Source organism: Narcine bancroftii, chromosome 8 (genome assembly GCF_036971445.1).
Source record: "Narcine bancroftii isolate sNarBan1 chromosome 8, sNarBan1.hap1, whole genome shotgun sequence".
Lineage (NCBI taxonomy): Eukaryota > Metazoa > Chordata > Chondrichthyes > Torpediniformes > Narcinidae > Narcine > Narcine bancroftii.
In genome coordinates this window covers 169,989,814-170,014,081 of record NC_091476.1, presented here as the reverse complement: position 1 = coordinate 170,014,081, position 24,268 = coordinate 169,989,814, and the positions used below count along the sequence as shown (strand labels likewise).

General features: G+C 36.0%; 1 protein-coding gene across 1 annotated transcript in view; it reads right to left on the bottom strand.

Annotated features, from left to right (window-relative positions):
• Positions 1–24,268, bottom strand: part of LOC138741567 (glutamate receptor ionotropic, kainate 3-like) — a 480,058-nt gene that overhangs the window by 287,278 nt on the left and 168,512 nt on the right. The window contains exons 2-3 of the mRNA XM_069895823.1: positions 3,689–3,856; positions 2,105–2,362 (exon numbers count right to left, since the gene is read on the bottom strand). Of these exons, the coding sequence (XP_069751924.1) occupies positions 2,105–2,362; positions 3,689–3,856 (426 nt within the window). The remainder of the gene's footprint in view (positions 1–2,104; positions 2,363–3,688; positions 3,857–24,268) is intronic.

The following is a 24,268-nucleotide window of genomic DNA, read 5'->3' as shown; positions in this document are numbered from 1 at the left end:
CTCTGGGGCAATACTCGTGCAGACTTCAATTACTGAGTATATATAGGGAAGTGAGCAGTGTAAAGAGTGAAGAGGAGATATTATTTCTGTCAACAGGACAATCTGCTATTCAGTGATGCATTTTGTTTTGTAGAATTAGGGCAATTGGAGCTTATACTAATGGAAAACATTGAGCAGAATATCGTGACATTCAACATGGGTTTATTATAGTCGATGAAATATGAAGAGCTTGACTTTAAATAGGGATTTGGCAAAAATAGATTAGAATCAAAGATTGACAGGTAAACCAGTAGAAAAGCAGTGGGTATCTTTCAAAGAGATCATGGCTTAGAACAGTATACAATCCTTAACAGAAAGAAAGGGGGTGCTTTCAGGATGACTGAATACCAGAGATTTAAATATTGCAGTAAAAGAGGGATTATGACATATATCAGCTTCAAATATAATAAAAATTCAATCTTATTGCCAGAGTAGGTTGGGAAAAGAATATATGAGAGGTAAAGGCAGTTTGCAAGAATAATTAGCATTATGGAGAAAGTAAAAGTTTGCAATTGTCTTATGAGGACCATTGGACAGCAAGGCTTGCATTGGCTGGTTTTTCAAAATATGTAAGGTCCTAGATGGATGTTGAGTGTTTTCCAATGTGACTGAATCATGAATCAGAAGCAATTGTTTAAAAATCAGAGGATTCGCATTTAAGACAGAAATTAGGCTTTTCTTTCCCAGAGGATCATGAGTCTTTTCATTCTCTTCTTCAAGGGGCTGTGAAAACAGAATCTTTAAATATAAACCAAGGTAGAGAGGTTCTTACAAAGGAAAGAGATCTAAGATAGCCAGGGATAAACAGAAATTTGGAGTTGAGGTTACAATGAGATCTGACATCATCTAATTGAAGGGCTGAGAGGCTTGGAGTGCCCACCTGGCCAACTCCTGCCCTGAATTCATATATTTACATGTTTATATAAATACGTTTAGTAAACCAATGGTCACAAGATATAGCGAGATGTTTAGAAGCCACAAATAACCAAGATTTGATGATATAGCAATGAAGCTGGTACAATTAATATGTACACAGACTTTCAAAAGGCATTCAATTAAATAGCCCATGCTGAGAAAATTAAAGCTCATGAAAAATTCTGTGGAATAATAGTTGTATGCATAAGGGAGAGAAAATGGAAGGTGGTGGAGGGTGATTGTTTTCAGGCGAACAAGAGGTGAATTCTGGGTTTCAGTGTTGGTTGGGTCCACTGTTCCTTTTAATATGTATTAATGATGTGGTCTCAGGTGTACAGAAATGTGGGGAAAGAGTGAGAAAGGTAGTAGTAGAGTGCTGGATGGCAGTGACAGACTGTGGGAGTTGGACATATATATGTCATGGTGAAGTGTAAAATTATTCATTCTGGTTGGAAGAACAAGGAGAGAGAATATAAATAGTTGATTACATTTCAACAAAGCAGCCAGGACTGAGGGAGTTGGAGTTGTAAATAGCGTCCTTACCAGCAATAGGACAGGTTGAGAAGGCAGTTTTTTAAAAATCCAAAATTCATATAAGGCCTGAGAATACGGCTGAACATTTAAAAAACAGTAGTAGGTCCACCTCTGGACTCTCGTGACCAATGTTCCAAAGCACGTTTTGGAAGGATTACAGTGAAGAGGAGAACTGTTGGAGTGGGTGAAGAAAGAAAGAATCTAGTTAAGTCAAGAGACAAGAGAAAGTTGGTCTGACCATGAGGCAGACAAGACAAAGGGATGATTGACTTGTGGTGATAAAGCACATGAAAGGCATTGATGGGGTAAATAAGATAACCATATCAGATAGCAGAAAGTCAGTATATCAGGGGCCACAGTGATCTGTTATAATCTGAAAAACATTGATTGAAAGGTTGGTCAAAGTAGTTCATGATAACAAAAGGAAATAAATACCTGAAGCATAAAAAAAAATGTTGAGAACTTGGTAGAAATAATTTGTTGCCCTTTAAAATACTCAATGCAGGGAGAGGAGCCGAAAGCAATGTTGTTTTAGGAATACATTTTCTGATTTATATCCCCTCTCTGTTTCAGATACATATTCTCCATTTTGAGTTGTGCGCAGCCCTTGACTTACCAGTACTATCATCGTATACTACGGTTGCTGTCCGCCATTTTAGGAATTGCACAAGGTCCAGAATAGCATAGCTCAGCGAGGAGTAGTCAGGATAAAAGTTGGTATAGAAGGAGTCTCTGTTGTCCATAGGATGATGCTTCCAACGGATCTGGATGTGAGGGACTTCCAGTGCATTGCAGATAGATTGAACAGCATTGGATGAAGAGCTATGAGAAGGACCGAATATTGCCACCACTCCCAAAGATAACTGATCGCAGGCTAAATCAAAAAATCAGAACCATCAACTGTGACAAGCATGTGTTGATATAGTAACACTGTCAATTACTATTTCATTAGATAATTTGCAAAGAAATTTAATTACATCACAACATATCAGTTGACTTTAGGATCGAGAAGCCATGATCATGAAAGGATAGATCATTTAAGGTGCATTTGTTTATTTATATTCAAATAAATGCAATTTTTATCTCACTAACTCTTAAAGTAATTGACTTATTTCCTTAAAAAACATTTTCCATGAGTGCGTTTGAAGCTTGATTCTGGTTTGATCTGATTCGGCAAAAGGCCTGGGAAGATCTTGCACTGTTCTTCCAAATCTCTACAACCAATATCCACAAGCTCCATACTCCCACCCCCACCCCCAGAGATTAAAGTAGAAAAGTATTATTGGGTCTTAATATTAATGACTTCTTAATATTCCATCAAGCAATGATTAAACTATGCAAAACTCAAGCTTCTATTTGTCTCCAGCTACCCAAGCAGATGAAGGAAAAAAAAATCCATTTTGTAGTGGTACTCATAATGGAGAACCCTTCTTGGACATTTTACACACTATTTCATTAAACATACAAACCTACTGTTTCATTTATTTAGAATTTGGAGTAATAACAAGATTTGAGTCAAATGGCCTCTGTCTTCACAAATTATATTGTTCTAGAGCTGGAAGGTATGTCACATCCTGCATCCCTCTATCTTAAAATCTCCAGAAACTTGAAATTTGTTCTGCTTTGCAGGATGGTATTAATATTCTCAGATTTTTTCAATCTTACCCCAAGCTAAATTCCATATGAATGTATCTGTCCAGAGGACAAAATGGGGCCCTCAAAGAGAAGTTTGACAATGACCATTTCTTCTATATCCTTTGTTCAGATTTTCAATATCTGGGTGCCCGGAGCATGGTGAATCTGAGCGATGATATTTATCAGTCGGCAATGCACCTTTGGCCCCATAACTGTGCACACACGTCATCAAGAAATAGTGTGGAACGTGCCCAGGGAAAATTGCCTGAACACAAGGAAATAGACCCACCCTTACACTATTATAAGGAAATACTTCTACCCATCTATAAAAGGCAAGCAGTCCTGAAAATGTAAAATCTCTCTGTGCACCATTGTTCCTTGTTTCTGCTATTTACTGTATACAGGTTGTGGAAAGTTAATAAAATTTACAAAACTGGAAAAGTGAATGATTAAAAAATAACACAAACATACAGCCAAAGGCCAATAAAACAGAGAACTGAAATCTACTTAATATCAAGTGGCTACCAAAACAAAACAAGCAGTGTCTTTTGAAATAAGGACATACCTTTTCGGGATGCCTCAAAACTGTCATAGATGTTTATTCTTTGAATATCATATGTCAGAGTTGTGTTGGGAAGCAGAGTCCTGTTCCTGTTGATGTTGTTAACAGCAAATTTGAAAGCCAGTTCTTCTGCCCCCACTGTGCCACCTTCCACTAATTCAAAGATCCCACCTGTGAGAAAAAGGCAGAGGGCTATTGAGTACATGAAAATAATGGGTGTATCATAGAGTGGTTGAAGAGGGAAGTCTCCTACTGGCAGAGCATAGAGTAAGTTGCTTTTAGGCACTGCTCCAGCCATTTTTTTTTAAACTATATCTCACTTTTGAACACCCATGTAACTTTTATTCAAAAGGAAGAAGAAATGAAGAGAACCTTTTGTTCAACTTCTGTAGATGTCTGTTATGAGAAGTGATGTACCTTTTGGAGAAGGCAAAAAGTAGAAAAATGGAAAGAAGAAATAAATATCAAAGGGCATTGATCAACAATATCTCTCTATTATGGAATCGATGTCTAGAGTGGCAGCTGAGGTTGGAAAAAATTGTGTTTGATTTTAAAGATTCAGTTAAAGAGACAAATACGTAGATTTCAGATGTTTAAAAGAATCTTCAAGGTTTGGATGACAGAGTAGGAAAACTGGAAATAGTATCTGATATACCTAGTAACAATTTCAAAGAAGTTAACAAGAATTGTTTTAAAAGTTACACCATTGTTGGAGAAATGCAGACAAAAATATATTGATATGGAAAGCAGGAATCGAAGATCGAATTTGAAAATCTTTGGTCCATCAGAAAACCCAGTCAATCCTCTGGAATTTTTTTCCAACATGCAGGGAGGGATATTTAAGGGGATTTTGAAGAATCCTCTGACCTTGGACCAAGCACACCATGCATTGAAATGAAAATCATTTCCCCAAGAGAGACTATGACCAGTTATTCTATGTTTTTTATTGTTTTCAGACCAAGGAACCAGTTATTCATGAAGCTCAAAAGCATGGGACTATAGAATATAAAGGAGCTGCTATTTGCTTCAAAGAAAATTACTTGCAAGAAGTTCTTAATGAATGAGGCAAATACAAAAAAAATGGCTGAGCTCTACAAACAGAAATCTCTTCTAATTATCAACTTTTTTTTGAAGCTCCAACATCAAAAGAGAAATTTGTAAAGCTGTTTCCTCTCTTCAAATTGGGTAAAGCTCCAGGCTCGGATGGCTATACTGTTGTTTTATTTTTAAATGCTTTGGTAACATACTAACGCCTTAGTCGTGTAGGGTATTTAAGTATTTTTTGTCTTTGGAAGTGTGCCATGGACATTTTTTAGGAAGCATCAATTCCTTTAATTCCTAAAAAAAATGTAAGGACCCGTTAGTTTGTGTTCCTGCAGACCAATATTGTTTTTATTATTTGGATATCTGAATTTTAACGTAATGATTGGGGATATTTAAATGTGGTATTGGAGCTTTTATTGGATAACTATTTAAGAGTAAAAGGGAAAAATGGTGGAAGAGTACTAAAATTGAATTGTACAATGCTTAATGAGGTTTGAATTTTGTTTTAAGATTGTTGTTTATGTGACTAATATAATGATAGATGTGAAGTTAGTTGATATTTGGTGAAGGTTTATCTCTTTAGAGAAAGTTTTTTTTCATCTTTTTTTCATGCTACAATTTTTTTTTAAGAATTGATTATTGTTTAAGAATTTTTGATAGATAATGTAACTAACTACTAATTTTTTATATTAAGTTTGAGTTAAATATATGTTTCATCTTAACTCCGTTTGTTAAATATATGCATTTAAGTTTGATTTAAATATGTTTTTTTAAGTCTGATATCTTAGTATTAATTACTTTTCTATTTGTTAGTATTTTAATCAGTTATGTTTTTGTTTTTTTTGTAAGTTGGTTTTTTTTTAATCACATATATTATTAACTTTATTAATTCTTCACTCTTTATTTTGGGGGGAAAGGGGGGTTGGACTAATTTGAGTTGGGTTATTAATGTGTAATAATTATTGGGGAGGGTATAGTTTATTTAGATTACTGATACTGTATTGTAATTTTATTATTTTATTCTTAATTTTTTTAAATGTAATCCTATATGTTATTCATGTTATAAAATCTTAAATAAAGTTTAAAAAAAAAGATAGAGTGGAATGGAAATATCTGTCTAAAATTCTGGAAAGATTTAATTTCAGACCTGGTTTTATTTCACGTATTAATTTGATTTATCAGTTTCCTGTTACTACTGTAATTATTAATAATCAAAAATCCTCTTCTTTTTAATCTGCTTTGAGGAACTAGTCAGGGTTGTCAATTAAGTCCTTTATTATTTAACTCAACCTTGTAACCTTTGGCGATGGCACTTCATGACTCCAGTGATATTCAAGATATTAACAGAGGAGATCTAATTCAAGAGGTATCTTTACATGCAGATGATCTTTTAGTATATTTCAGATCCTGAGAAATCTATTCCTTCAATGCTGTCTTTGCTTTCCCAATTCCGTATTTCTTTAACAGAATATAAATTAACTCTCAACAAGAATGAACTATTACAAATGAATATGCCTGTACCTATTAATGAGCATATACCTTTTAGAGTAGTTAAAGAACACTTTACATATCTTGCTGTTAAGATCACTAAAAAAAATTAAAGATTTATACAAATTTAATTTTCTTTATTTGATTGACTCTGTGAAACAAACACTCTCTAGATGGACTCCATTGGCCATAACTTTAGTAGAGTGTATAAATGCTATCAAGTTGATAATTTTACCAAATTTTAGTATATATTTCAAGCAGTTCCAGTTTTAATTCCTAAATCATTTTTTGACAATATTAACTCTAAATTTTCTTCTAATATATGGAATAATAAGGATTCTAGGTTCAATAAATTTCATTTGAAAAAATTAAAGAAAGATGGTGGTCTGACTTTACCTAATTTTAAATTTTATTATTGGGCAGTTAATATTTGATGTATTATTTTCTGGGGATATTATTCTGACAAACCTGAACACCCTCATTGACAGATTTAGAATTAACCTTCTTGGGAGCTGGTCTTCCTTTCAAAATTTCTAAGATTAGCAGACATACCATTAACCCAATTCTTAAACATACATCATGGATTTGGTTTCAATTTCACAATTTTTTTGATTTAAAACATTTTAGTTTGTTTAGTGTTATTTATCTCAACTTTTTTTTTCTCATTGTCTATAATGGATCAAGCCTTTTGGAGAAGCAAAGGAATTGTCTATTTTTCAGATCTGTTTATAGATGGATGCTTAATATCTTTTGATATAATAGCCAACAAATGTAATATACCTAAGTCACACTTTTTTTTAGATATTTCCAAGTTAGAATTTTTTTGAATAAAATATTACCTAACTTTCCTATATTATATAAATCTGATTTGGTTGACAATTTAAGAGTTTAAAAGATAATATTTAAAATAATTTATTGAAATTCCAAATGATTGCAAATGATAAAATTAGAGGAGCTTTGGAAATGGAACTTTGGGAAAATATTTTTGGAATGGTTATTACCTCTTCATTATGTGCCTGATATGTGTTGATTAATGTTAAAATGGTACATCGGGTTCATCAGTCGAAAGGTAATTTGGCCTGCATCTTTCCTAATGTTCGTCCTATGTATAATAGATGTAAATCACAAGTGGCCACACTAACACATGTGTTTTGGTCTTGCTCTGCATTGGACAAATATTTTCAAGACTTTCTCAATTATACTAGATTATAGATTGCAACCTTATCCTTTGACAGCTATTTTTGGAATTATAGTTCCAGAGGTTTGTCAAGTTTCCACTTCTGCACATCAGGTTGTAGCCTTGACTGCACTGTTGGCCAGAAGAGCCATTCTATTTAAATGAGAAGTTCCTAATTCACATACTTTGATGCAATGGCTCTCTCCGAAGTTATGTCATGTTTAAGTTTATATTTTTTAAAAATGAAAATTTTCGCTTTTGATACCTCCCTTAAGTTTGAAGAGACTTGGCATCCTTTTATAAACTATTTTAGTAGGAGTTCATCTGTAGTTTGACTCCACCTTCCAGACTCTCTTGGATTTATGTTGTTTTTTATTGGCAAGGACCAGGTAAATAGTTTGTATTGATCTGTTGTAGTGAACTCTCAGTTTAGGCTGCCTAGACTTTCCTTTTTTCTTTTTTTTTGTTTATTTTGGTAGGTTAGATTGGGTTTTAACAATAATTTTTTTCTTTTTTCTGAATATTCCAAATTGAAAAAAATGAGATAATATTGTTCTATATATTATACGTTGCAGTGAGTATTGCAATATATTGATGATTCCATTTTTTACTATTTGATTCTGTATTCTATTCTCCTCCTATATTATTTACTATGACATGTTTAATAAAATGATTGAAAAAGAAAGAGTGGTTGAAGAGGAAATGGGTTGAATATACGTTGACATAAACCTTAGACAAGAATATACATGCAGTTGGAGAATTTCTGATGGTCATTATTTCAAGGCGTCTTTGACTTTTGCCAGAATTAGTGAACAGAGGTTATATTCTCATCATTACTTCGCTGATAAATTTTGGGAGGTCAAGCAGGGGAAGGGGCTGAGGAGTGGGAGCAGCGTAAAGATCTCTTCTACTCTCCGACAGATTGAAATTGGACCTACTTGCCTATATTTATCTTCACAGGCAATTAGTACACAGAAGCCATTTTAAATTTTGTTTCATTTACAAAATGGTAGAAGCTGATTCCAGCCATTGAAACCCATGCTGCCCAATTGCATTCAATTAACCTACAACCCTGTACATTTGTGGATGTTAAATCACGCTAGTCAATTAGCAACCTGGTCACTACCATTTCTATACCTTCCATCAGAAATTACTCGTAGAAGGCTCAAATCATAACATGCATTTTTCACTCACAATAAACTCAGAAGCCCCGCAACAAGTTGGTAATTAAAAGGATATATTTTTCCTACGCACCACTCTGCTCCACAAATATCATTGGCAGCGACTGCAGCCACTATCGTTTAACGAAAAGTGCTGTGATGACAGTTGTGAGAGTAATCTCCCTGATTGCTTCCCAATCCTCTCACATTTCAAAATCTGAAGATCTCAATCTTTAACCAGCTCACAATCCAAAAGCAGCAAGGGACTACTTTTCCCCTGATGCTCTTTCCCAAGCCCAAAGGAGTATGGATCCATATAGAAGTTTTAATCTCATGTTAGACATGGCCTATGGGAAACTCGAGTTTCAGTTTGGAACAGCCTAAAAATGGATTGGATTTTATTTTTTGGAGTCTGAACTGAGGTTTTATGAAAAGATTGGAAGCTAAAATTTGGAATGTAGGAGTTTAATTTTGTTGGAGCTAATGATAGAACAAAGAATCCAATGAAGAGAGCGCAGGTTGGGGTTGAGTAGGAATTTTGAAGTACTTCACAGTTATAGGCCCTATCAGCCCACAATCCCATGCCCCTCCAAAAACACCAATCAACCTTCAAGCCTCATACGATTTTGGAGAGTGGGATGTAATCGGAGCACCTGGAAGATACAGGGAGAACGTTGAAAAACTCATTTCAGACAACTGCTGAATTTGAACCCAGGTCTCAGGCACGGTCCACAGCATTTCACTAACTCCAACGCTAACCTGTCCTTATTGAAATCCCCCCCCCTCGTTGATTACTCCTCCCTTCCACACTATATGGGCTTCAGCATATTATAACAGAGTAGGTGAAAATTCAGATGCAAATGCTGTTACACTATCTCATTGACAATTCCATCCAGTAAGTCTCACTCTTTTCTCAGAACCCTAACAATGTTTCTGCTTTAAGTATATATTCAATTTTTTTTTGAAATGTCTTGCCAATATAATATAATCTCCACAAATAGTATTTTCCATGACACTCATATTTTGGACATCAGAGACTGCTAGGAATCTATTTCCTAAGGGAAAACTTACAAAGCCTTTATATTTCAACCCAGTATGCATTGGACATAATGCTGGTCAAAACCATATGTTCAAAAACCAATTATTTTTCCTAAAAGTTTTCTTCCCTATTCATGTGAGGAGAAATCCATGATGTACAATGAACTGTGCTCTGTAGATGTCAAAATAGCTTAGATGAAATGGGTGACAAAGTGCAGAGACTGAGAAAGAGTGTGACAATTTAAAAATAAACATCATTAAACATTTCATCAAAACTTTGAGAAATTATTGTTTAGATTGGGTTTAAAAAAAAAGCAAAGGAAATTATGTAAGAAATCAATAACCTTTTTGAAATGGACCCACCATATAAAAATGAGAATATTTCCTGCATACAGGTCATATTTTTAATTCTGTTTAGCGGTAATCAATCAGTAAACTAATTATAACAAGCTATTTCTCATGAAGCAAGGAAAAATGGAAAACAGAACAAAAGACACAGATGAATATAATGAATAATATAATGGGCAAAATAATCTCCCAGGGGAAGTAATAGTTTGTTAATTGGAACCAATGGAACAAGTCGACAGATTCGGTGAAAGAAGTGGAAAGAAATAATGTGAATGAAGACTAATAAAAGGGGATAATTTCAGGGACAAATTAATTAACAAGGATGAGAGAAAAATTGGGTTAAGAGAGAAACAAAGTATAAATCATTAAAATTGCAAGAAGTAAAAAGAAAACACCTTGAGCCATTTAAGTTCAAACTTGCAAAAGTCGACAACAGGGGGTTTCTTTGTCAGTCATTATTAAACATCACATCGTTAAATTGGTACTCAGAGTAAAAATAATAAACCTTATTTTACTTGGAGTGAATACTCAATTATTGAGTAAGTATAACAATCATCTTCTTCTGGCTATCCATCCCATAGGCTCCTTTCAGTCAGTTTTTAGGGGTTTGGTATGAGGATAACCCACTCCTCAGAAAGGAACAGAATGTACGTGAATGGATTTTAGGTGAGTAGGGGTTTGCATAGGTCCAGACCCATCTTCACGACATCCCCTTCCAGAGCAAGTGGAATGGTGTGGTGCAAGATGGCTGGAGGAAGTTCTGTTGCAGTGAATGGCCAGACCAAGCTTTGATGCAAGGCCTGCCCTTTCTGCGTTTCACAGCATGTGTTTGCAAGATGACCATTGGCCCTACAAGAGGGTTTGTCCGCCCTTTGACTGGTCTTGTTTTTCATCCTGCAGGACGTCTAACCACCCTCCGCACCAGGCAAGCCTAGTGGGGGAGCCGGTTTAGTCGGCACCTATCTGACCATGCAACAGGTAGTACTGGGTTACATGGTACCAGTAGCACTCACACAAGTGACCTGACCTGAGTAAAACAGGATGTCAAAAAGTTCAGTGCAATTTGCAAAAGTTATGTTTACAGTATGGTATAAGCATGATTATGAGTTTAGAATACATAAATTTAAATGCACATTTCTTCCTCCTTTAATTTGCTGTGACATTTATTCATGAATAGTGTAGAATGACATCATTATTTAGATAGTCATTTATTGCCTATTCTCAGAAAGTAGGCCACAGTGCTACTTTCTGCGACTTAACGTTTCAATAGTTGGAAACATATTTGCAAACATTATCAAAGACTCAGATCGAGAAAGGAACCATAAAAAATTAGACCAATGGAATACTTGTTGAGAGCAATGTGGCTAATAACATATTGGGTTTATTTGTATCCAATTAAATGTTTCACTGTGAAGGTAAAGATAACACAAGAGTGACCTTTTCATTATTTAGCCCAATTTATAGCTTGTAATGTTGATTTATAACTAACATGGATTGTAATTAGTCTGCTAGTTCATACAGCAGAGCTGATGTAATTGCTGATTGGTTTAAAAATATTTCTCTATAGTATCCTTCTTTAAAAGTCACAAATCTAGTAGAATTTCTGAGAATCTCTATGATGAAAAGTGAATTGAATATAGCTGCCCATGAATATAAATGTAGATTTTAAATTTGTTTAGATCCATTTGTAGATAGATCTACTAGAAGATTGACAATATTCAAATTTTACATGTGTATTTATAAATATGCTGCTTATATTTGTTTTTTATTCAGTAAGATATATATATAAATTATGTTTCATCATTCATGGCTCTATTTATGATCCATGTTAAGTAAATTCTTTTAAGAATATCACTTCTCTTTAAAGTTACAATCCATAGTAATTAATCTTTCATGAGTGACATCCAATGGACAGAGATGCATTGATTGTCATTTCCGTATGTTCTGATTGTCGTAGATATCTTTGCAATAGCTTGGCATTTAATTGTTCAGCAATCTCTGCAATATTTGCCTGTTAAAATTACTCACAATCTCTCATTTCATTAAGACTGCATGTTTTAATCCTGCGGTATCACTTGTTTGAACATTATGGGTGCTGAATTGGTTGCAATAATATGACATATTTGTGTTGCAAGCCATACTAGCCACCATATAAGCAATAGTGCCTTGTGCCAATAATACTATCCAGAAATAGGCAGTGCATGAAATCAATCAGGCAATAACATTGATTTAACAGTGTTGCTAAGCTGTAATTCAATGCTCAGGCTTAAAACCTTTCTTTTTTTCAAACTTTATTTATTGAAAAATTATTTGATATACATACAAAATACACTTCACAACAAAATTTATATATATATATATATATATGAAAAGAAAAAAAAAACAAAAAACTCCCCCCACCCCTTCAGCCAGCTCTCTTAAGGAGAGCCAAAGATATATATTTTTTTAAAACTTAAAAAAAATAATAAAATAAATCAAAGTACCTCTAAATGCATATATTTGAAATATAATGACCATTTATTAACAAAAAAAAATTATCATGCAAAACATAAGTAACTGTATCCATTACAATACAAGCTTTCATTTCATATGCCATCGCATTATACTAATCACTGTCTTATCCTTCCATATACTTGCTATACATTTTCGAGTTACGAAACATGCTAAATATACAAATGCGATTTGAAATTTACCCAACCCCAATTCCTTTAAAGGAATCACATAACCCAGTAAAAAAAAACAGATGGATCTAATGGTAACTTAATCTTATACAATTTTTCCAAAATTGACTTCATTTCTTTCCAAATTGGTTGTACATACATACAAGACCAAACAGCATGTAAAAAAGTTCCAACACAGGTACCACATCTAAAACAGGAATCTGAATTACTTAGGCCATATTTTTTCAATTTCTCAGGACTTAAATATAACTGATGCAAAAAATTATAATTAACCATTCCATATTGTGCATTTGTCAATCTAGTAACACTATCAGGACACGTATCCATCGAGTAATCTTCAGGAAAAACAAAAGTTAAATAATTTTCCCATTTAAACTTCGATTTCTCCCATTCTGATTTATCCATAGTATCTTGTAATACTTGATACATAACAGAAATATAACCCTTTTTAGGCACAGAAGAAATCAAAGACTCAAATTCTGTCAATACAGGTAAAACCATCTCTCTACCATACATTTTTTTTTACCAGTGACCAAAGTTGATAATAAACAAATAAAGAAGCTTCAGCAATACCAAAATGTTCTTTCAATTGAATAAAAGAAAGAAATTGATCTTCTACAAAACAATCCTGCAATATTTTTATACCCTTAAAATCCCAATTCTTTAAATGACTATTAAACAATGAAAAAGGAATAAGTTGATTATTATATAATGGCATTAAAATAGATAATTTACCTTTTGATCCTATAGTCTTATTCTTTTTTTGTCCAGAACATCAATAAATGTTTTAATATCGGCACATCATACTCCCGTAATAAATCTAGATTCCATTGAAATATAAATTGATGTACTGCAGTTTCAGAAATACATGCATCCTCAATTTTAGCCTAACTTGGCGATTGATCCAGATCCATCAAACCACTAATAAATTTAAGTTGGGCTGCCTCATAATAATTCTGATAATGAGGTCATTGCAACCACCTAATGCGTACTTCCAAATGAGCTTACTTAATGCTACCTTTGGTAGTTTACCTTTCCATAAACATTCCCAAGTAACTTTATTTAAATCCTGAAAAAAGTTCCTTGTGAGCAAACAAATATTGAATACATAGAAAAATATTGATTTTAATATAATTAACCTGGCCAATTAAAGTTAACAGAAGAACTTTCCACTTAATTAAATCTGCTTTTATCTTTTTCAACAATGGAACATAATTTAATTTATATAAAGACTGATACTCAGAATTCACAATTATTCCTAAATATTTAATTTTATCTGTCCATTTCAAATTAATAACATTTTTATAAACTAAATAATCTCCTTCACCTACCGGTAAAATTTCACTTTTATTTCAATTTACTTTATACCCAGATAATGATCCATACTGCAATAAACATTCCCATAAATGCAGCAAAGATTGTTCCAGATTTGTTAAGTATATCAAAACATCATCTGCAAATAAATTAATCTTATACCCTTCATCCAAAACTCTAATCATTTGCATCTGCTCATTTTGCCATATTAATTGAGCTAACAGTTCAATGACCAATGCAAATAGGGCTGGTGACAATGGACAACCCTGCCAAGTAGAACATGTTAATTTAAATAATGACAAAATCTATCCATTTGTCCCCAATCTAGCAATCGGGTTTGTATATAAAGCTTTAACCCAGCCAAAAAAAACGGGCCAAATTTAAACTTTTCCAAGACCTTAAATGAAAAATTCCATTCGACCCTATCAAAAGCTTTTTCCGTACCAAGTGCAACCACAATTGGATGGTTGGGCTGCTGTCGGTATGCATTGGTCAAACTAATAAGTCAAAGAATATTATCCGAAGCATATCTATTTTTAATAAAACCTGCTTGATCTATGTGTATCAATTTAGGTAAATATTTAGCAAGCCAATTTGCTAACAATTTAGCTATTATTTTATAGTCCACATTCAATAAAGAAATAGGTCTATACAAAGACACTTTTAATGAATCTCTATCTTTCTTTGGAAATACAGTAATTAAAGCACTAAAACGAGATTCTAGTAACTCATGATGTTCAGTCACTTGTAATACCTTCCCAAACACCGAAGATAAATTTTCATTAAAAACTTAATAAAATTCCACCGAAAACCCGTCATCTCCTGGTGACTTACCATTAGGCATTTCCATCATAGCAGTCTTAATTTCTAAATCTGTGAATGGAGCTTCCAAATCTATAATACCCTGTTCATCTAATGCTGGTAAATTTAATGTAGATTTTTTAAAAATCAATAGATCCATTATCCTGTTTCCCCTCAGAAGTATATAATTTTTTATAAAATGAATAAAAATGTTCATTGATTTCCTGAGGTTTATAGGTAACTATTGAATCATTTTTAACAGCATTAATAACCCTTGAGGTTTGCTCCTTCTTTAACTGCCACACAAGTATAACCATATAACCACTTACAGCACAGAACAGGCCAGTTCGGCCCTACTAGTCCATGCCGTAGCAAATCCCCACCCTCCTAGTCCCACTGACCAGCACCCGGTCCATACCACACTAGTCCCCTCCTATCCATGTAACGATCCAGTCTTTCCTTAAATGTAACCAATGATCCCGCCTCGACCACGTCTGCCAGAAGCTCATTCTACAACTGTAAAGAAATTTCCCCTCATGTTCCGCTTATAATTATCCCCCTTCAATCTTAAACCATGTCCTCTAGTTTGATTCTCCCCCTTTCTTAATTGAAAAAGCCTATCTGTCCCTTTTAAAATCTTAAACACCTCTATCAAGTCCCCTCTCATTCTTCTACGCTCCAGAGAAAAAAGCCCCAGTCTGCACAACCTTTCCCTGTAACTCAGACCCTGAAATCCTGTCAACATTCTCTGCACTCTCTCTATTTTGTTTATATCTTTCCTATAATTTGGTGACCAAAACTGTACACAGTACTCCAAATTTGGCCTCACCAATGCCTTGAACAATTTCATCATAACTTCCCTACTCTTGAATTAAATACTCTGATTTATGAAGGCCAACATTTCAAATGCCTTCTTCACCACACCATCTACCTGAGTATCAGCCTTGAGGGTACTATTTACCATCACTCCTAAATCCCTATGTTGCCCTGCACTCCTCAATTGTCTGCCATTCAATGTATATGACCTATTTACATTTGCCTTTCCAAAATGTAGCACCTCACATTTATCTGTATTAAATTCCATCAGCCATTTCTCAGCCCACACCTCCAGCCTTCCTAAATCACCTTTTAATCTACGGTAATCTACCTCACTGTCCACAACACCACCAATCTTTGTGTCATCCGCAAACTTGCTTATCCAATTCTCCACCCCTACATCCAGATCGTTAATATATATATATAGCAAATAATAGTGGACACAGGACCGAACCCTGAGGAATTCCACTAGTCACCGGCCTCCAATTGGACAAACAATTTTTCTACCACTACTCTCTGACACCTCCCATCCAACCACTGCTGAATCCATTTCACTACCTATTTATTTATACCTAATGTCTCCACCTTTCTTCCTAACCTCCTGTGGGGAACTTTGTCAAAAGCTTTACTAAAGTCTAAAGAGACAACATCCACAGCTTTCTCTTCATCAACCTTTTTTGTAACCCCCTCGAAGAACTCAATCAGGTTTGTCAAGCATGATCTACCCCTGACAAAACCATGCTGATTACTCCCTATCAATCCTTGTACCTCCAAAAATTTGTAAATAGCATCCCTCAGAACACTTTCCATCAACTTGCCCACCACAGACGTCAGACTTACAGGCCTATAATTCCCAGGTTTGCATTTGGACCCTTTCTTAAACAGATGAACCACATGCGCCATCCTCCAATCCTTTGGCACCACTCCCGTGGCCAGTGAAATCCTAAATATCTCTGTAATGGCCCCACTAACTGTCCAGTAGCCTCCCTGAGTGTCCTAGGGAATATTTTGTCCGGTCCGGGAGATTTGTCAACCTTTATCTTTTTTAACACAGCCATCACTACCTCCTCGGTTATCCTTATATGCTTCATGACCTCCCCACTATTTTTCTTTACTTCAACTGGTTCAACATTTTTTTCCCTAGTGAATACCTAGGCAAAGAAATCATTCAAAATTTCCTCCATTTCCTCAGACTTCTCACTCAGCCTACCCTCGCTATCTGCAAGGGGTCCAATTTTATCTTTTAATGTACTTATAGAAACCCTTTGGATTTATTTCTACTCTGTCAGCCAAAGCCTCTTCATGCCTTTTTTTGGCCTTTCTAATTTCTTTCTTAAGATTCCTTCTACACTCCTTGTAGTCCTCCTTCAACTTCTCAGCTCCCTGCTCTTTATACCTCTTTATACAGCTCCCTTTTTCTCCTAACCAAATTTCCAATATTCCTCGAAAACCAAGCCTCCCTATGACTTCCAGCTTTTCCTTTGATCCACACTGGGACATAACTACTCTGTACCCTCAAAATTTCTTTTTTGAATATCCTCCATTTTTCATTAACATCCTTACCTGAAAATATCCTGTCCCACTCAATACTCCCCAAATCCCTTCTTATTCCTTCGAAATTTGCTCTTTTCCAATCCAGAACCTCAACTTTAGGCCTCTCCTTGCTCTTCCCTAAAACTACCCTAAAACTAACAGAATTTTGATCACTAGACCCAATTGGTTCTCCAACATTAATGTCCGCTACCGAGCTCGTTCCCTAACAGGAGATCCAGTATTACACCATCCCAAGTCGGTTCTTCTACTAACTGATTTAGAAAACAATCCTGAACACATTTAACGAACTCCAGCCCATCCAGCCCTCTAACCATATGGGTATCCCAATCAATGTGTGGGAAGTTAAAATCTCCCATGATCACTACCTTATGATTTTCACACATATACATTATCTCCCTACAAATTTGTTCCTCTAATTTATGCACCTTCTCACCCCATGCATAATATCATTGTTTGGTTCGATTAAGTAAACATTCAAATTGATGTCTTAAACATAGAATATTGCAATTTCAATCTAGTCAAAAATATCTTCTGATCTCCTGTTACTCCCTTCTGAAATTTCTTCTCCATTCATCAATCTGCTTTTCTAATTTAATACTTTCAGCCATATATCCTTTCTTATTTTTAGTAGTATAACTAATTATTTGTCCTCTTAAATAAGCCTTTAATGCATCCCTTACTACAAATTTACTTTGAACAGAATTAACATTTTCTTTTAAGAAAAAATCAATCTGTTTCTTAACAAATGCAACAAACTCAGGTTTTTTCAACTACATTGTATTAAACCTCCATCTGTAAGATGGATGTATTACCTCTGAACTTTCATAAGAAAAAAATAATAAAGAATGATCAGATATTACTCTACTTTTATAATCTGCCTGCAATATCTTTCCCTGTAAATGTGCCGATATTTTTTTTTAAATCTATTCTAGAAAAAGAATCATGCCTAGAAGAAGAAAAAGAGAAATCTTTCTCTATTGGATTAATCCTTCTCCAAATATCTACCAAATTTAAGTCTTTTATTAAAGCCATTAAAGCCCCTATTTGCATCACCATTTTTGATTTTCTAATACATTTTGGGGATTTATCCATTAATGGATCCAAAACGCAATTAAAATATCCCCCAACTAGAATATTTTCATTAGCTTAACTTAATAACAAAAAAGTGTCTTAAATAAACCATTCATCATCCACATTAGGTGCATAGATATCAAGTAAGTTCATTAAAAATTTTACAATCCACTTTTAAAACCCTCCCAGCATTCCCCTCTAGCGTCTGTAACTCAAAAGATAAATTCTTATAAACTAAAATCGCTTCACTTTTTTGCCTTAGAGTTAAATGAAGAAAAAAAACATGACCAACCCAATCTCTTTTCAATTTCAAATGTTCTTTTTCAGTTAAATGTGTTTCTTGTTAAAAAAGCAATATCAATTTTCAATTTCTTAATATAAGCTAAAACTCGCTTTCACTTAATTGGATTATTTAATCCCTGAACTTTAAAAGTTGCAAATTTCAAACTAGACATTTAATGAACTATTAATAGAAACATGTAAAAAAAATGCTCTCCTGTTAAGAAACAAAATCTACTCTCCCTTCTCTAATGTTATTAAAAAGTTAATATAAAAAGGAATACAATTTATTCCCCCCGAAAAAAAAACACCCAAAGGTAGTAATTCCCTAAAAAACTGGGTGTGGAACACCCCACCAGTGGCAGATGACTATCAAAGATATCAGTGCCATCCACCTCCCCCCATCCAGAAATACAACATATATAATAATGAAATTCAACATCATTAATATATTCAGCCCTGGGTCTCCAGTCCCAGAGATTGATTCGAATCTTCAACATCAATAGGACTATGTGTCAAAGCCTCCTTCTTCCCATCTTTCCCATTCTGTCCATTTCCATGTCCATTTGCCCTTCTTTTAGGTGACAACGGTGAAATTCTTCGCTGACCACAGAAATCCGGGAATGAATTAGCAAAAAATTAAGACTAATAGTTGCCATAAAAAACCTTCAACGCTGCAGGGTACCGAAAAGCAAACTTGTATCCTTTCCGCCACAGCACATCTTTGGCCGAATTAAACTCATGTCCACGTCTGATAATTTCTTGACTCAAATCAGCATTAAAAAAACTATTATTCTGAATCATCATTGGGTTCGACTTTGTCTTCCCTTCTGTCCCGCCAACTGTAAAATCATTTCTCAATCCTGATAATTCAAGCACCGAATTAACACTGCTCGTGATGGTTGACCCGGTAACGGTTTCCTCCTCAACGCTCTATGTGCCCTTTCCAGTACCAAACCACCTGGAAAGAACTCTACCTAACATCTCAGGAATCCACTCCTTAAAATTTTGTTTTTAATATAAATCGGATCCACACCTTCCATATCTTCTGGAAGGTCCACAATTTTTACATTATTTCTCTGGCTTTGATTTTCCAATGAATCAATTTTTTAAAATAATTCTCTCTTCTGAATTCCAAAATCCACAAACAAATCTTCCACTGTTTCTATTTTTTCTTTATTACTTTGAACTTGCTCTTTACATTCAGAAAAAGCTGTCTCAAATTTTAAAAATTTTTCCTGTACCTCATCTACTGAATTAAAGCATTTATTAACATCTTTCTTAAGCATAGATAAATCTTCAGATATTGTAGATTGCATTTGAGTCATTTGATGAGACAGTATCCATATAACAAGCAATCCCTTCCAGCACAGTAAAAATAGAGTTCAGTCCAGGTTCCATTGCCACATATTGAGACCCACCTTCTTCAAGCTCCTTCTCCAGTTGTTCCTGTGAACTAGCTTTATAAGGCAAGTCCTCTTCTTGCTCCCTCATCGTTAAGACTTTCCCTGTGCGGCTGCGGGTTTGGACACCCAATGACAGCGCACCAACCACGTCGGGGCGCCGCCGCTCGGGGATCCACCCCCACAGCCCATACGCGTTTTAACAGATCCCGGACCCTGGAAGCACCGCGCATGCCCGGAAGAGCGAGGGGCTGCACAGGGACGGTTTCCAGCGCCTTCCTATGCATCCCTGACTCCCTCAATGGCAGCGCGGGCCCAAGGATTCCTCATTCCGTCATATGAGTGAGTTGAACATGTGAGTCGTCGGTCGATTTCTTCAACAAGCCGGCGCCATCTTGCAGGGAGAAGACCGGTACTGGCGTAATATTCAACCTGGCTGGTGTTCTCTGTGGCTTGGAGGCTCCCGATGGCAGTTCCATGGTTCCAGCTGGACAGTTAGGCCTCAGTTCTTCAGCACTTTTAAAAAGTAGTATATTTTGTAGTTGAACCTTAGATTTTTTAATATTAGCTGCCATTATAGACAACTAATGTACTTGAAAATAGAAATAAAATGTTTATATATGTAGATTAAAGTTTAAAAACATGTGTTTAAAAAAATCTGACTGGGGAGGATTAGGACCGCACATCTGCCCTCTATGCCATATTGCCACGCCCCCAGGCTTAAAATTATTTCTTAGCAAGCATCAGGAAGGGCGTCACCTTATGAATGCTATTTAAAAGAATCCTCATTCTCTTTCAGGGCTGTTACTGATTTTTTTTGTCTGTTTCACAGAAACAGACAAACTTCTATTTGTGCAATCTACGGGTCTTTAAAGATGCTGAGATATTCAGAAGATGATGTGATAGGTGCTGAGGACTTGACCGTACATTAATTTAGACACATCAGGGAGCATGTGGAATGCACCTCATGCTCCCAGGCATTCCCCACACAGAGAAAAGACATAACTGAAAGGGTGTGTAGAACAGAAATGCCAATAAGACAAGGGAGAAGAAGGGGAGAAGTCACAAAAACCACATACTTCTGATCAGAGGTTTCCAACCAAACCCTCAGTGAAGGAGCTACTGTGCCTCAGTAAGGTAATTCACGCTGAGATGTTCTATCTAATCAAGCCCGAGTCCCTCAAAGTGAGGACTGTCTTTAGAGTGATACTGACTATATTTTTTTATTTTAGGTGATGAAATCGTATCATTTGGTTATTCCAAACGATGGTAAAATTAGATTGGCTATGATCTAAAATACATTTGCTATTCATATCCTGATGTTCTGACATCTCCAGCTGTGCATGAGTCCATGCCTGGCTCTCTGGATTCCATCTTCTTCTTTGAAGTTTTATGTATTCCTTTGGTATCCACCAAGTCCACAGGCCTCAGTACAGTCCCTTCCTGATTATTTATTTAAATCTTTTTAAATAGTTATTCAAGGGCTATTAATTTGCACGTTATTTAGTGCTGAATTGTTTTCTTCTTCTGTACTACAGTTATTTTACATTTCTCTATTTTATCTTTCCTTGAGTAAAGTATTTTGGACAACTGAGAAAAATTTCAGGGTTGTGTGTTATGCCACGTATGTATTCTGTCAATAAATCTGAACTTTTAAATTTGATTAAATATTTACACTGAAATGTAAAGAGGATAATAAGGAGGTTTCATATTTCAGATTCAGAAATATTGTCAGAAATATTATCATCAGATAAAATTGTACATGTAGTCAAAAAGCAGGTGGGCAGCCTTTAAATTTGGTGGTCTGAAAAGTACCAAATTCCTCTGTATTTTCTTTGATCTGACCCCTGAGATCCTGGATCATAATCTCTTTTACTGACATTGCTTGCTGACAAAGGAGTTTCAAAAGTACAACGGAAACTGTTGTGCCATTGGGAATGTTCAACAACCACACCTTAACTTGCTTCCATAATGATCTGATGAAGAGTTGCTGCCATGTTGTATTTTACTGACTCTGTAGAAGACCTGGGACTTATTACAGGCTGTTTTGTCATTTGGGTCAAATCAGACTATGAAGAAGGCAATTGCAGCCACTGCTTGAGTTCTCTGATCACTGGATGGAACATTTTATATTGATAGGTGTCAAGCAACTGTTTACATAATGCCAGATTTAATAATTTTATATTATCACTATTGCATAGAATTTTACAGGTTAGTATTCAAGATGGTTATCTGTTTTGTTTGTGCAGTCAATTCTTCCCAAATAAACAGCTGACATCAGAGTGTTATTCAATATTTGTGGATGCTGGAATCTGAAGCAGGATCTGCACATATTTTAATCCAAACAGTTGGATTCTCAGCTGTAACTTTTACCTTTAGGAACCTGCCAAAAACTGTCTTGATGTTTGAGGTTAGACCCTCAATTCAAACCATTAACCACGATCGATCGATTGATAGATAGATGCATTTATCTAGAAAGGTTCTTTTAGGGACAACATGGTCTTCGAATAAGCTGGTCATAATGTTACATCACAGACTAGCAGCAAAAGAAATTTACCAAGAGAGTGTTACTTTTAAAACAATATATTTATTAATAATATAATATCTTACTTAAATCTTCCCCAACTATGCACAAATATACTTAAGTGCAGAGAACAAAACAAAGGACTCTACATCACCTTTGTTGACCTCACCAAAGCCTTCGACACCGTGAGCAGGAAAGGGGTTTGGCAAATACTAGAGCGCATCGGATGTCCCCCAAAGTTCCTCAACATGATTATCCAACTGCACGAAAATCAACAAGGTCGGGTCAGATACAGCAATGAGCTCTCTGAACCCTTCTCCATTAACAATGGCGTGAAGCAAGGCTGTGTTCTCGCACCAACCCTCTTTTCAATCTTCTTCAGCATGATGCTGAACCAAGCCATGAAAAACCCCAACAGTGAAGACGCTGTTTACATCCGGTACCGCACGGATGGCAGTCTCTTCAATCTGAGGCGCCTGCAAGCTCACACCAAGACTCAAGAGAAACTTGTCCGTGAACTACTCTTTGCAGACGATGCCGCTTTAGTTGCCCATTCAGAGCCAGCTCTTCAGTGCTTGACGTCCTGCTTTGCGGAAACTGCCAAAGTGTTTGGCCTGGAAGTTAGCCTGAAGAAAACTGAGGTCCTCCATCAGCCAGCTCCCCACCATGACTACCAGCCCCCCCCACATCTCCATCGGGCACACAAAACTCAAAACGGTCAACCAGTTTACCTATCTCGGCTGCACCATTTCATCAGATGCAAGGATCGACAATGAAATAGACAACAGACTCGCCAAGGCAAATAGCGCCTTTGGAAGACTGCACAAAAGAGTCTGGAAAAACAACCAACTGAAAAACCTCACAAAGATAAGCGTATACAGAGCCGTTGTCATACCCACACTCCTGTTCGGCTCCGAATCATGGGTCCTCTACCGGCATCACCTACGGCTCCTAGAACGCTTCCACCAGCGTTGTCTCCGCTCCATCCTCAGCATCCATTGGAGCGCTTTCATCCCTAACGTCGAAGTACTCGAGATGGCAGAGGTCGACAGCATCGAGTCCACGCTGCTGAAGATCCAGCTGCGCTGGGTGGGTCACGTCTCCAGAATGGAGGACCATCGCCTTCCCAAGATCGTGTTATATGGCGAGCTCTCCACTGGCCACCGTGACAGAGGTGCACCAAAGAAAAGGTACAAGGACTGCCTAAAGAAATCTCTTGGTGCCTGCCACATTGACCACCGCCAGTGGGCTGATATCGCCTCAAACCGTGCATCTTGGCCCCTCACAGTTTGGCGGGCAGCAACCTCCTTTGAAGAAGACCGCAGAGCCCACCTCACTGACAAAAGGCAAAGGAGGAAAAACCCAACACTCAACCCCAACCAACCATTTTTCCCCTGCAGCCGCTGCAACCGTGTCTGCCTGTCCCGCATCGGACTTGTCAGCCACAAACGAGCCTGCAGCTGACGTGGACTTTTACCCCCTCCATAAATCTTCGTCCGCGAAGCCAAGCCAAAAAAAAGATATGTGGAATAAACAAATGATTACCATAAGCCACACAACCGTTTTGATAGCTTTTAAAACCAAACCTCCAAGTTCACAAACTGTCCTAAATATTGAAAAACATCAGTTTTCTTTGTGACTGTTTTGACATTCAAAAAGATCAAAATGAATCATATTATTACAAAATGAAACATCTATATTAAAAATTGAATAATGTTAAAACTTTTGATAGTTGAGTACACTTAAAACCAATAATGCACTTAAATTAATTTGAATGGTAAATTATCTTTAAATCACACACACAAACATACCTCTCCTTTGCAACTGGAAGCAGGAAATTGCCCGGTGCCCATGACGAAGTGTAGCTGGAGAATCAACGCTGATT